Here is a 15,846-nt window from a genome sequence, read left to right as displayed (position 1 = left end):
CACCCCGGAAATATGTGAGAAAGCAAAACAATTGTCAAAAATATCAATGTATACACAATAACGATAGTTTCATGCATTTGCAAATTTGGTAATTTCATTTCTCCAGTATAAGTACAAGTACTAGGCTGTGGGATTTACAAAACTTGTGGTGGTACATGCTTTAACAATTGACGACTTAAATAAATTTTCTAAAATCTTAAATAATATATAATTAAAATGACCATTCTTTATTTAATTAATTTATTCTTCACCCAAAATTCATTAATCCATTTATCTCGGTTTTTCAGATTTAAAAAAATTGTAATGCAATAGAAGAGTACAACGGGATAAAATGGTTCATTTATGGGTTCAAAAACAAGTACAAGCTTTGAGTTGACCCAGAGATGGCATGTATCTCTATCAAAGAGTATGTCAAGATGTCAGCTAAGACCAGACAATATCTTAAAGTTATGATATCTATAAATGCAATATGTGTATATTTTTAAGTTAATTATGAATATAGACCATAGTCCATTCAAGCACATTTCCAAGCACAAGAGACAAGAGAGGGATACTCTTTGACCTGTGGATTTAGAATAAGGTGAACATGAAAGGAAACCAAACAAAGTAAAAAATGACATGAGGCTACACAAATGGCCTCGCATGTTATTTCAGCTCAAAAGGGCTTGCTACCTTCAACTCTGTCATTCTTTGGGATCCTTCTCATCAGAAATGCAACACTCATTTGCACAGACAAACACCCACACATCGCTTTCAGTCCAAAATCCCCCATACTTCACCTCCCACTCCTCTTTATGCACTTGTCCTTCTCCTGTACTCACAGCAAACATGTGCTACGTTTGGTTATAATTCCCACCAACACACACCCTGAATATAACCCATCATCTGCTGTGAAAAACTTTGGCATCCAATTTGAGTACACAGAAAAATAAGAGAAGAATCTTCTGTGCAAGCCACATCCAGTTGAAACCAGATATTTGTCTTCACTACATTAAAGGACAAACTTTTTTCCTTTCTTTAAATTCAGGAGTTTACAGTCTCTGTCTTAGTACCTAGTAGCATTCCCTTTGAAACTGTATGGTGTGGGTCAAACACTGTGGTGCTCACAGACTTATGAAAAGCACATTTTGGGAAATCAAAATCTGTTGAGGAAATCGTTTTATATTTTATCTTATGTGATGGTGCTATATTTTGTCCTTTACTGTATGTTATTGTCTACCTGGTTGTTGGTTGCCTACTTGATGATGGGAGTACAGGAGCTGGTCTGTGGAAAAGAATGCACTCTTTGGGACAATAAAATCTAAAGTCTATCCCTCATAATGTTTAACTCTGCCCACAAATTTTCCATGGGATATAGGACAGGACTTTATGAGTGTCACTCCAAAACATTGACCTTGTTGTACATTGTTAGCCCTTTTATCTTAATCTGGCAGAATGTTTATATATTCACTGTGCTTTTGAAAGACTCTTGTTTGCCCAAGCTTTAACTTCCTGGCTGATGCTTCCAGACATTACTTTAACACTTGCACATAATGTCCTTTCCTCATGTCTTTTTTGCTTTTAAGTGTGCAAGTCCCTAATGCAGAAAAACGTCAATATAACTACAGGCTGCCTACTTTTTACAGTTGGGATTGTAAGATGATGCTTGCAAACTTTCCTGTATTTTTGTATTGATTTTCCTTGTGGTCAAGAAAAAAAGGGTTTGTCTTATTTTATTTTTTACAGTATGTTAACTATCTGGTTTGCACTGTAAATATTATGAAATAAATGTTTGGCAAAAGATGATATTTTGAAAATAAAAAAATCACCCTTAGTTGAAACTTATTAGAACGTAAAAAAAATATTTAATTATTTTAACCATAATCATTTCCTTTCGTGGGTCATTTGGTGAATATCATATTTAATTAATCTGAATTGGAAAAAAGTGTAAAAGCATAATAAAACTCTTGCCTCTTCAGAACAATACAGCTATTACGTAAAAGATATATTACAAAAGCCGACAACTACACTAACTTGTGCAGTTAAAAATACACCAGAGTGCTTAGAAAGGATTTGACATGACATGATGATTAGTCGCAGGGTACTGACTGTGCAAATTTGTCTTCTGCATAATATAACTGCATGGCACTGAGTGAGCACTTCTACAGTCCCAGCACTTAATCACATAAAGCCGATTACATTTGCATGTTGCAGCGGCGAGGTAGAGGCAAACCGGAGGAGCAGCAAATGGACTACATAATATCATCTGACAAGTGATTATTTCTCCATTTGTGTTCTATCAGAAACATTATGTTTGCTGCTCAGTTGGATGTGTCTGGTTGCGCTGATGATTCAGCATGTAAATGTGCCATAGGGACTGATTTAATAACTTTGCTGTGAGTGAGTGAAAGAGAGTAATAATGTGGTGGAGCATGCAAATCACTCGCAAAGGAAATGTTGTAAATCAGACTGAGAGGTATTCGGAGGAGCAATAAGGGCCGACAACACTTAGCCCATGCACTTTACAAATGTGAATTTTATTATACAAGTCATAAACTATTACCAACATAGTTTCCACAGATTTAAAGAGCCACTCTGCAAATTGATATTTAGTTGCAGTTTTCCACCATCAGATGGTGCAATAAATGTTGGTAAAACATTTTGAAAATATATCCACATAAATGTGGCAACATACATTTGAATATTATTGAAAAAGTTTATTGAATTTGAAACATAATCTTCATAGCAACTCATTACACACAATGTGTTTTAAGCTGCATTGTTTCTGCTCATTTTGCTGAATGCAGTGGCAGTGACAGCTGGTTACAAAGTAAATCTTGGCAAACCTGATTTGGAAATGTGTAAATGTTTCCAATTGCAGTTAGGCACACACTGTTAGGAAAAACTGACACTTATAACACATTTTTTAATAAGTTGATACATATATGATGATTATTTTTGCATCAATTATGTAATTTTCAGATGTTTTTCTCCCTCCATAACTGAAAGGGCAGCACCCCACACACCCTTTGTATGTCCTACTATTGGAAAGTGGTCATAATATCATTCCTAAATGAGGTATCACCACAACCTGTCTTAAAATTTTGATTTGGGATATTAATTATAATTTCTGATTGTCTTTAAAAACCGAGATGACAGCATAGTACGAAAATGAAAAGGAGTGTCTTAATAAAATGCAGACTAAAATCCTTTGTATTTCTGCTTTTAGTTTAAAGAGGAAACAAGAAAAAGAGAAATTATGTAATTCTGAATCTGCCTCATCAGCTCAAACCCCAAGTTACTAGTTTTAAGTTACAAAATGAAAGCAGGACTCGACCTCTCCCTCTTTTTTGGCCCTCTTTGAAACTGGTACCCTCAATCTTTCCCACAGTGAAACAGGGTTCATCACTGGCAAGCGCAGCATGGGTCAGAGAGCTGAACCAGAGCCAGGAAGTCTGGTTAGTGTTAAAGTTGAATAGGGTACTTCTGATGTCTGATTTCACTCAACAAGCCAGCCGCTATTTTCTATTCCAGAATGCCTTGCTATGAAGTCTGGATGAAATACCAGTGAAGGAACAGACATGGGGCATAACTTTATACTGTTGCTATCCAAAATCAGCCAACACCCTTAACCTGCAACACATTCTGGAGGCAGTTCTGCTAATTCGAAGAAATTGAAAAGGATGTGGCTGTAAGTCTATTACTACTTCTCATAGTGACTAAAAAAACTAAAATTATTCTATGAAGAGTCAATCTGAGGACATTGTTGCAACAGAAGAAGGTTGGTTGAAATTTAAGTCACCCATTGGGATGATAATCTCAAACAAACGCAGATGTAAAACCATTTGAAATGCTGTGACAAGTTCTATGAAGAGAAAAAGAGAATGCTCAAAAACTTGTACCAGCTCTTTTTTAGTGTATTGTTGGGGGGGCAATACACAAAAAAATTATTTGAAAATTGGATGAGGTCAAACAAAGACCTGTACACTACAGTGGAGTGTACATGATTAAATCATATAGTATTTGTTTTTATTTATGCACTGTTTTTGTATTTTTGGTTTAATAAAATAAAGCACTCAGTATGGTGTTATTCATCTGAAAAGGTTTCTCCATAATTTAACACTTAGACAAAAGTATAGTTGTCCAATTTACAGCCTTAAAATTCAGTTTCAAATGGAATTTATCAGAAAGCACCAATACATGATATAATCATCTCAAGGCACTTTACAAAAAAAAGGTCATGTTCAGATATTCCAGTTGATAAAAAGCTTTTTGTGTCTAAGGAGATACAGCAAATTGCATGGCCACTGACCCACAGCAATCAAGTTTCCTTGACTACTGAGTTTGCCATTCAGCCTAATCTTTTCTAGCCAAACTTCTTCAGCAAAGTTGAAAATTATTTACACAAAGTTCAAAGATCAACACAGTTTTAAAACATTGACATTTATTCTAGAAAACAGGATTCTGCATAGACCAGGTTGTTCGCCAAACTGTGGTCTAATGTGTGCATCTAATGTTTCTAATCACACACGTTAATAATTGTAATATTTTAAATCACATGTTCATAATGTTTTTTACTTTTGCTTGTTAAAATGGTGGCAAAAGTCCTAAAAACTGTTGAAATAAAATACTCACCTTTGCTCTTCTCTTCCTCCATCCTATTGCAGGATGTGCTGTTGCACGGGTAGGTCTCTTCCTCCTGGCTAGGGGTTGATCCAAGCGGATAACTTACAGGACGGGAAGTGGTCAAAGAACTGGATGGTCGGGAGCTGGCACAGTTCTACAAAAAAAACACAAAGTTAAGCAATCTCATTTGATCAGATTCCTTAGCTGATGATAAGTTATCTAAACAAGGATTATGAACATTGTGATTTGCTCGACCACTATTAATTTTTAAATGTCTGTTTGTGTTTTTCTTACTATAAAAAACAGGCCCAAGTTAACATACAAAATTCAATACAGTACCTTTGTTTGTGTTATTAGGTAGGTATTTTTTTCTTCATAGTCACTGACATTAAAAATAATCTTAAATACAATTGTTTGTCATGTTTTCTTTTATTTTTTAAATTGTTACAACATGTAACAGGAGCAGTTTTTGTCTAAGTTGGAATTGGAAAGTGTCTTGTTTTGCACAAGCGTTGCCTTGTCCACGCCCACCCAAAAGATCTTCATTCACACACACACACACACCCACGCAAAACCTCCAACATAGAGTTAGGTGCTACACAGGTTCAGATATTCTGACGTGCTTTCATTAAATGGGAAATTTTCAGGGTGTGCTATTCAGTTGTGTCCTATTGTATGTCAAAAATGCAATCAAAAGAATACAGATAAATGTACAGATACAAGTTGCAATAAACCTTTTCTAACCAAAATGCCAAACCACAATATTAACTTTGATTACATGAGTCCCACAACAATGTGTACCCAGTTTCAACTATCTACCCATAAAAACATTTACCTGATTGATTCCAACTGGTGTATCAAAACTTGAGAGAAGATTTAAAAAAAAAAAAACTAATCCCTTTCTCATTTATATCTATATTTCAAGGATGTCATGGGTGTGAAGTAGTGGGAAGGGGGATGGAGGGCGTTTTTTATTTGGACTTGGCAACTGACAGTTTTATTTCACAAAGCAATCCGGCTGTGTGTGTGTGGAAGAAGGAGGTCAGGGTAGGTCAAGAGGTATGTGGTATCAAATGGGCTGGTGACACTGCTAAAAGTGGCCATGTATGTGTGAGTACATATATAACCATACACCATAGGGGTTAAAAAAATGGAGCATGAGTTGTACAGCAGAATATAGAACAACAATAAGGAAGAGGTCAAAAGAGGTTGACGGTAGTGTGGGATTTAAGAGGGGAGATTTCCTGATTGTGTTTGATGGAATTTATTTAAGATATTGTCAAGGTTACGCATGTCTCATTGCAGTGAAATAACACATTTGTAAGTTAAGAAATTGATCCTTCATTTAAATGACTGCAACTTTGTATATTTTCAAAATAGTAAAAAATGACTGACACATCGGTTTCACCTTTTCCAAGTAAATCCCAATGGAAACTGATCATCTTATCGTATCCTTTACGCAAAGGTAGAGTGACTTTATCTAGACTACACTCATTGTTAATGTTTAAGAAATAAAAGGGAGACTAAGAGTTCCATACAGCTTTTCTAAATTTAAGTCCTCAAAATGCTATTGATGTGAATTATCCCATTGGATAAAATCTTCACAGGCATATAATAAACCATATAAACCCCTTTATCTGTGACAAGAGCAATATGTCTCCAAATGACCCCATATGCTGTAACAGCATCAAAAATCCTCTTTGCGCCTCACCTCAAAGGCACAATACCCAATCCTATGTTTTACAACAAGAGGATATATAGGGGCATGTGCGGTCATCTAGAGCCAAATGTCTCCTATCTAACCACAGGACAGGGGGATACAGTATTTCGAGCAGGATTTATAGCACAAAACAGCATTAGCTAAAAACTATCAGGCAGCAGTGATGGCTTAAAAAAATGCATTCTGGTAGCGGAACCTGGCAAGATTGGAAAATTGCCACCACGGGAGGGGAGAGGACGCAGTAAAATTGACTCTAGATGGGGGTCCCTCACTGATAACAGGAGACGCACATATATCAGACTGCACCTGGTGGCAAACCCCCCTCCACACTGACATATACACATGCACATTTTAGCTTATCTATTTGTTTATTTCCTCCCATCTTTACTTTGGCCATTTTTTGGCAAAGAAGAGTCAAAGGGAAGGTGTAACAGCATGGTCAGTTTTCAATCTCCTGCTCATAAATGGCTTCAAGAGAAAGGTTAAAGCACATATGTGAGGGTCAGAGTGCAGAGGGAGGAGCAGGACAAAGTATTTCTGGAGATTAAGTGTGACACAACACCATGACCAGAAGCATTGTGTCTGTGTGTGCGCACATGAGATGGAGGATACACACAACACACCATTGGCAGAAGAGGTTAGAGTGATGAGTGGGTGTTTGTAAAGGGCTAAGGTTCATAATTGCACCTTTAAGTGCAGGAGTTGTGTCTTTGCATGTGTCAGACTTTTAAAAGGTGCTGTGTTGGCAACAATCTTTCTTCTTGCACAGGCCTACAGACACACAAACACACACTAGCAATATCCCACAGTTTCAGCTAAACAGCAGAGTCCAAGCAGGTATAAATACTGCTCTGACACTTTAATGTCTGGGGACGGCTTGTCCAGGATTAGAAACTTGTAACCCACTGCAGAACCTGACATTGCTGGGATGAAGGTGATGCAATTGGGAGAGGGAGGAAGGGCTGAAAGGGTGTGGGGGCTATTATAGAGGGTCTATGTTTGATGTATAAGGGCATCTAACATAGACTGTCGACCAGTAAAAGGTTATTAGAAGCTGCTTTGAAGCTGGCTTTCATTGGCACTGAATGAGTTGCTTTTTTTTTCTCCCAAGAGAAGTAAAATACAGTTAGTTACACAAATAATCAACAGAATTCATAAAAGCACATGGACCTGCATGAACACTTCGTCAACTGAAAACTTAGAATGACTTACAGACAAATTAAGTGCTTTTCTTCTCTCCTTGATCCTGTTGACAGTACTCCATACCTGGAAGAAAGAGAATTAAACAAAAGTAGTAACTATTTATCTAAACTCCATTAACCATGTCTTAATAAATAAAACCTAAATTGAATTTTCCTGTGGGCATAGTCTAGTACATAAGAGAGGGAAGAATACTAAAGAGTAAAAGAATAATAGCATATTTTTAGAGTTAATCTGTAGACAATATCATGGAGGAGCTGGCATGGTGTAGATGTGCATGTGAGGGTGTTCAGTGTGTCCTAGTGCTAATGGGACTTGAAAGTGACACATAGAGCTGGCACACTAAGGAGACGACTTCAAGCTATCATCTGTCAACATGGAGCGGAGGGGCCAACAAATGGAGCTATTGGAGGAGAAGGGACTGCCCTAGCAGAACAGATTGCATTTTTACACTCGAGATGAAACTGTGTACTTGCACACCTTTATTTTACACACATATAACATTACAAAAGAGTGTCACTGATCTTACAAATATATAGCACATATACACAAACACACATGTATACAGAGAAAATGATCAATCCTCAAATAATAAACTATAGCATAATTTTATTGGGAAAACTTTTTGTGAAAATTTAGACCACGTGGAAAAGGTTAATTTTACCAAAACTATTTCCACAGGTATTGAAAAGATAAATAGAAGCATGGTGCTACTTAACAATTGCAACCGATTAAGTGATTATCAGTAATGTGAAGAAAGAAATTTTGTCAGTTTCCTTCTTTGATGCATTTAGGAGCATGTTAAGTAAAAACAAACAAAGACATCAGACATGATCCAAAGAATAAACACATATAAGTTGCTGGTCATCAACATGGACAAAACAGCAAAAAAATAAATAAATCAAACAATCAAAACAATATAATTCCACAACTGGCATAGTTGTGGCTTGACATTCATTTGCGACTACATTTAGAAAAAGATTAAATATTCCCAAACAATGACCTAAACTTTAAATACAATGACTGAAATGAGTAATGAGTGTCGTCGTACCACCATGTAAGTCAAAACTCGAAAATCTATTCAACGTCTACAAAACAAAAAAGTAATAACTTCCTCAGCAATTATGTCAATGTCTTATAAGGTCAAAAAATAGTGAGTAAATGTGTTTTTGCTGCTAAATACTTTTGAGTCAGGTTTGGTCCTGAGTTTTTCACAGGTTGAATTAGTTTTTGAGAAGGAACTTTGGTATTTTATATCATGTGTTGTAGCCCATCTGAGTTTGTCTTTGTCTCACTTTAGGAACTTGTTTTATTGTTGCTGTCTTTCTTACGATTGTTAGCAAGAGTTTTCAGTAACACGAAGTATTTGACATCTCTATACCCTATGCTCATAGTTATGGCAAAAGCATAGCAGCAGATCACATATAAGGCAACGACTCTAGCAGATCACATATCCCAACCAGATATAGTGTAACTACTACCTGAACAGAAGACTTCCATAAAAACCTTTAAGGTAATTATGAGTTCTGCATGCCTGTGTGGGTGCCTGTGTCATTTTCATGCACACCATCAGTACAAACTGGAAATTTGTAGCGCCTGGGCACTCATCTCTACAGCCTGTCCCAGCCCAGCCCACAACATTAGTGAATATGCATCATGGCTTATGGCATCATTAAGTCACCAAGCATTATAAGTTATGACACCGCACCAATCACACACATGCTCCAGAGACAGCTTGAGTATACAATGGACGTTTTGCATACAAACCACTGCTGAACCTTCTATAAATAGAAGGAAGAGCAGAATCAGAAGTGAACAGTGTTATTATTTCTGACAACATCATAACAAGGTCTTCAACACAGTATACATGCGAGTAAAACAACACTGTATAACATTATTTAAATGGGAAATTACAACTTCGGGATTTCACTGATATCAAAAACAGCCAGCTGAGACAATTACGTGACACAACTTAATTAATCATTTGACAATGAGGGGAAGGGCATTGTTTTAGATTATTGTAATGTGTTTAAGGGGGTTTGAGTAGACTCAAGGTTTAGAACTGATGCAAAGCATGTAAATGGATGGAACACAATTTCCATATAAAAGCAGTGCACCCAACAACACCTGCTGAAATCCTTGGAGTTGATGGAAATAAAGGGTCATCAAAGCGTGGGATTACAAGGTGACCACCAAGGAAAAGCTAATTGCAATGAATAATAGGAAGCTATCGTCAGGTAATTAGCAATTAAGCATTGCATTTTGAGTATAATAGCAGCAGATGCAGTTTATGCTTCATACCACAGTTTATTGTTTAGCTGAAAAACCAGGCTTGTTAATCCACAATCTGACTTTAAGGTACGAGTTAATTCACCACCAACTTTTGCATATCAAAGTCATATTTCCTCATTAATTAGTTTTAAAAGGAAAATATTTAAAAATAAAGTTAAAAATTGAGTGATCTCAATCTTTTCTGGATACTTGTCAGCATATCTATAGTCGTCTTTTTATTTTCATTTTAACACAGATAGCTGGAGACAAGCTTGGAATGAACAAGAGTGCCGATAGACAGTCTTATCCATTCACTGGGACTTTTGTTGACAAGGACACCCATCAACCAATCGAGGATTGTCTAATACTGGTTTCTTATTTTACATTCAGACTGAAAAAAATAGTTGTCAGTTTGAGGGGAATTACTTCTTAATTTCAGTGAAATAGGCGTTTCCCTTGTGGTTTCATGACCATGCTCCTTATCACATATCATGTACTGTATGCTAATGTGTTAACTTTGACCTTTTAATCTGTGAACATTTCTATTACACATGTATGTGGAAGGACTCCACATACATGTATATGTATATGACATTTTACCCCTCATGGGAAGGAAGAAGCCACATCAACACTGTCATTGGCTTTTCAGTAACATGAAAGATTCAGTTTTCTATACAGAGCACTGCCATCTGGAGGTATGCTGCCATTCCCAAGCTATAACCACTACTCAAGTAGGGAGCACATAATGCACCAATTTTTATGTGCAAATGGCCTAGACTATAGCAGAGTATCAATTGATTTTGGCTTAAGCTCCATGTTGAGATCCTTTGGTTGAAGCCAAAGCAACTTCTGCTGCTACCATGCATAATATAGGATCAACTCCATTCTTGAAGGACTCAAGAAGACCTTTCAAACACTGTCCATCCTACGGCTGATTTTTGACTTAGTAGTGTGGTCTCAATCCATTGTAAAGGGGTTTCAGCAAATGATGTAATTGAAAGACTTCATGTGTCCAAGAATTTAACTGAAAAAGGAGATCCTGCCCACTTCTAAAAACTATTAGCTTAACACTGGGAGTACCAGGGTTTCGACCTCTCCCCTGAAGTCCCGAAAGAGGGTCAAAAGACCTGAGTCCAAACTGACGATTCTGATGGCTCAAATTAGCATCCATTTTTCAATTGTAAACGTGGCCATTGACCGTCAGGCCAGAAAGGAGGAGTGGAAAATCATGCAAAACTGGTCATAGCTAAAATAACCAAATATAGCTAAAATCCTTCAGGTCAGTCGACCCGTCTCTGGGCTCCAAAGGTAGAAATGTTAACATAGGACCCTTCTCTGGTACTCACAGTTAAATAAAAGCAAAAGATAAATACTGTACATCCTTGGCTCATCATCTTACTGGAAGTAAAGAAGCAAGAAATATTTTGAATACTGACAGAAATTGTTTCTGAATATCTGCTACAGAATTTTGTAAACAAGATGGATGTTAGATTGTAAAAATCTGACTAACATACAAAACATGAGACAAACAGGGTGAGTCCAAACAAAATATGTTTCTTCTAAAGGTGATGGAGGTTTGGAAGAAGTAATATTTACAGATCTGTAATTCAAAGAGGTTTCTGTGAGTCTTTTTAACAGAAAAGGAGGTTCCTTTTTTAAATTGGAACATAAGCTGTTCAAGTACCATGAAAACCTCAAGGTCAAAGACAACTTTAGAGACTGCAAATTATTTCTGCACATTAAAAAGGCTACTCAAGAAGGAATGCATGTTAATTTATTTTACAATGTAAAAGGTCAACCTTCCCAGCATCTGTATTGTCAATAGATTGGCTATGACTCAGGGACACCTTTTCATGCTCTGAAGAAGACATGAATACAAGCAAGAAAGAGAAAATACAAACTAAAGACAGGAAATTGAAATGTTGTGTGAGACCAATGTAATCTTGGATGTTCAGATGGACAGAGGTACTGATGAAGTTAGATAAAAACTGAAAAGTGGGAGGTCATGTAATTTTGCCCATTTACCTTGTAAATGCCTCATCTGAAACAACAAAAAGACAAATGACCTTTGGATTCATCAGAACTGAAGACTCGTCAACTGGGCTTCATTTAGGCCACAGACAAGAAAAGTGCTTGTTAGACATACTTTCATTGTATTGCATGAAAATTTAAATGCACTCTGCTTCTTTACATGATGTGTTAGCACCTTTATTTTTCAAAAACTACACTATACTTTGATGATAACTTACATCATTTGAAATCCTGCATACAAGTGTTTGAACCCTTCCTATTCGAGTCTGTAGAAAACATTTTCTCTTTTTATCATAGTAAAACATATAGAGGAGATCATTTTTTTCAAACTGAGACTCATTGGCCTCGGGTCACTTTCTGTGAAAAACATAATTCAGGAAAAGAAAATTGACGACCACCCACCATGCACCGCCCCCAATACATTTACATTGCACTCTGGATGTTCGGGTCCACCAAACCCAGACTTGATAAAATTGTGCATCTTCCAGTTGCGCTTCTTTCTATGCCTGTTGTTTGTGTGTGGAGGGTTGGGGTATTGGTATATATTCCCATTATAACAATTTTTACCAACAAAGAGAGGTAATTTGTGGAAAGTGAGGACATTTTTCTGATCTTCACTTTTTTAAATTCTACCGAGCTCTACTTTAGGTTTGAGTTATGATGTGAATAAAGCTTTGGTAAAGGCTTGGGTTGCGAATGTACTTGGAATGGTTAAGATTAGGAAAAATGTCTGGGTCCTCTGGGTCTGGGTCCTTGTACTATCAGTCCTTGGACTGTACAGTACAAAGATATTTGTGCATATGAATCTTCTTGTCTTTTTCTTCCCTGGTCCAAAAAAAAAGATTTAAATAAAAGATGTTATTATAGCGATTTACAGGTAAATCTAAAAATAAACATAAATATTTACTTTTTTTTACCTTTTTTAATGTACATGCTTTTGTGATAGAGCAAATATGAACGAGCTGTACTTTTTTTTCTTAAAATGTTTTATTTTCAAATTAAAAGGCGACAATAAACCATATTTGCTGTTTGTATTGATGTAATTGAAGTGAAGTGATCATCTTTTTTGTTTTTTAATGTAAACCATCTTTGGTTGTGTTGAATTTCAGCAATGAAATACAGTGGGTCCATCAGACCCAGTGGTTGTGTAACTAAAATATGAGTCAGACTCGTGAGTCTGAGTCTGCTTTACCAGATGTTTGTAGTTCCATAGTCTAATAAAATGAAGGGGAGAGAAAAACGGTGTTAATGAGAGAGAAATATCATGTGCTCAACCGTACTTTTTGGGCTGAACAAAAAGTTGGTGGCATCTTTGTTGAAAATTGGTCAAAATTTCACTCTAAAATTTTTCGTGGCTTTCCCCATGAATCACATGTGTTGATGAGACAAAGTTTATCCATTCTTTAATTGTGGTCATGGGCCAGTAGAATAACCTTATGAGAGCAGCACATGGGCCCCTAGATCACATTTTAGACCCCAGAGACACTGATCTTTCCTTTACAGAGAGACAAAAATGTTGTGGAGAGTATTTCAAGACTACCCACTATAAACTTAGGGGGAAAACAAAACACAATGTACAAGTACACCTGACTGCCTATTTAACATTTGCAGTTACTACATGAAACTCATAATGACATCAGACCCAATGTTAACTTAGCCCGGTTATAATTTGAATATCTGAGCATAAAAGGGGATGCGGGTCTTGCGCTTTAAGAATTGCCAGCAGGTGGCACATTTTTGGTATGTTTACAAAGGTGGTATTTGCTATAAAAAGTTTAAGCACTACTGCTAGAATCACTTTAAATAGTAATCACGTCCAAATATTGTTATTGTTTTCAATTATTCATTGGAAACTGTTTGCTGCATTGTTATTTTTTCTTTTTTTTCCCCATCCTGCAATGGTAGCTGCACTGGGCCATGCAAAGCCCTGGCCAGGAGCTTTGTCAGGATGTTAAATGGAGGACCGTGAGTTTAAAAACTTAAAGAGGCAGTGAAATATTAGCCAATGTGGGTGAGAAATGAGTGGCTGAGAAGCGCAGCGTGTCAGTGTTAAATGGTCGGACTCGGATGCATATAAGTTAGTCCAAGCATGAAGGGCAGTGGGACGCTCGCGTGGAAACGATGTCCCCTCCCCTCACTCCACTCATTCGCACAAAACGCGTTCACACACGCACACACTCTGTCACCCCACCCACACAGCATTTAAGCAAGAAGCCCATCAGAAACTTGTCATTTCTCTCATTCACTCCGACAGCCTTGAGACACAATGCAGACTTACCTCTGTGTTGTACACCCCATATATCAGAAAGATGAACAGGCCCTGCAAACACAGACAAAGAAAGAAAGAGGAGAGAAAGAAGAGGACAAAGTTGTAACTGTTGTTTTCTCTTTTATCCTTTTTTTGTTAAATACATTAAAGAAAAGTACAAAGTTGATTGATGAGAACAGGGAAGGTGAAATGCTATAAAGAATTTCTGTAAACTGGACCATCTTTGTAAAGCTCAGCTTGCACTTGTTTCATACCCAGTGTAGGCAACACAACGCAGCTAAAGGGTGAAATACAAGGTTCTACCTTCACTCACTCAGGAAAACAATCTCAATAACTTGTTTTCATTTTATGTTTTTATTAAATGTAAATGCATAACCAGAAAAAAACACATTCTCATAGCCTTAATAACTTGCATCAAAAACATGCTTTCAAAATTTGATGAAAGGAAAAACAAAATTGGGGAATTAGACAGAACTATCCTATTAAAAATCTAAAGGCACAAACAGTTAGACACAAAGAGAGCAACTAGGAGCCGACAAGACCAGGAGGAAAGCAGAGAAGAAAAGAGGCAAGAGGAACATAATGAAAAGAATAACAGACAAAAGAAGATATTTCATGTTCATAAAACTCATGGCTAGTACCCAGGGTCCAAGCATGTCATGCCCTTGGAGACAAAAAAGCCTGCACTTTTAGTCGCAATGAAAAAAAAATTTTTTTTTTGTCTATTCAAATCAATTGTGGCATTCATTGAATGTACAAGCTGTGCATTCACCTTCAGGCAAAAATGTCATCCTTTATCCTCAATGAAAAGCTCTGAGCACTGATTGAACTGTGCCACTAAACGTACCCAGAAAATATAAAAAGACAGTTGAAGTCCTAGAAATTTCAAGGCTGATGGACTCACTAGATGCTTGGACAAGACGAACACAATGTCAATATGGACCAACTTCCTACAGGCACAAAATAACTTTTTAAAGTATATCTCTCCCCTTTCACTGCCAAGTGTTTGTGTTGCTATGCCGTTAAAAGTGGGGGTAAGGATACATCACGAGGACCGGGCACAATGTGGTCAAAGCATCAATCAAAACAAGTTCGGAGCATTCAATTTTTGCCAGAGGGAGATCTCGACGCATCAACATTGACAACATGATTTGGGGGCCCATCCTCAGTGGCTGGATGACAATGGCTGGCGACGACCTCTTGCTTGACCGACGAGAAGTGGGTTGCAGCTCACCCCCAAGAATTGAACTGCCCTGTTTATCGTAATAACAGCTCAAGTCGTACATCTTTTTAAAACTGACAGTTCTACTTGTCTCACACATGCGACAGACTATAGGCAATCTGATACTGGGATCTCTTAAATTTGAATTTTTATTTAATAATTGGAAATGCGAGAAAAATTTGTTTCATAAAAAAATAAAATAGCACAATGGAAAGATTAGTAAACTGTTAGGACAGCTGGTTAATGAATATAAAAAAAGTTTTAAATCTCTGAAATTTTACATATTTTCTTACTTTGTAACTACAAACCTCAATGTATTTTATTTGGTAAATGTATTTTATTTTTAGTTTGTGAGGTAAAACCCTCTATGTATTTTAACATGTTGATTCTGATAGACCTACACATAATATCATGCATAACTGTGAAGTGAAAGGAAAATGATACATAGTTTCCAAAACTTAAGTGTGACAGGCATTTATGTCACACTTGCTGCCTCATTTGTGCAGAAATACTGCATTTTATGCCATC

General features: G+C 36.8%; 1 protein-coding gene across 1 annotated transcript in view; it reads right to left on the bottom strand.

The window, feature by feature from the left end:
- LOC111609786 (adhesion G-protein coupled receptor D2-like) overlaps positions 1-15,846 on the bottom strand; it is an 80,769-nt gene that overhangs the window by 27,017 nt on the left and 37,906 nt on the right. The window contains exons 21-23 of the mRNA XM_023340250.1: positions 14,106-14,147; positions 7,538-7,591; positions 4,615-4,759 (exon numbers count right to left, since the gene is read on the bottom strand). Of these exons, the coding sequence (XP_023196018.1) occupies positions 4,615-4,759; positions 7,538-7,591; positions 14,106-14,147 (241 nt within the window). The remainder of the gene's footprint in view (positions 1-4,614; positions 4,760-7,537; positions 7,592-14,105; positions 14,148-15,846) is intronic.

The sequence above is a fragment of the Xiphophorus maculatus genome, chromosome 9, assembly GCF_002775205.1.
Source record: "Xiphophorus maculatus strain JP 163 A chromosome 9, X_maculatus-5.0-male, whole genome shotgun sequence".
In the NCBI taxonomy this organism is placed as follows: Eukaryota; Metazoa; Chordata; class Actinopteri; order Cyprinodontiformes; family Poeciliidae; genus Xiphophorus; species Xiphophorus maculatus.
This window is presented reverse-complemented; position numbering and strand designations above follow the sequence as displayed.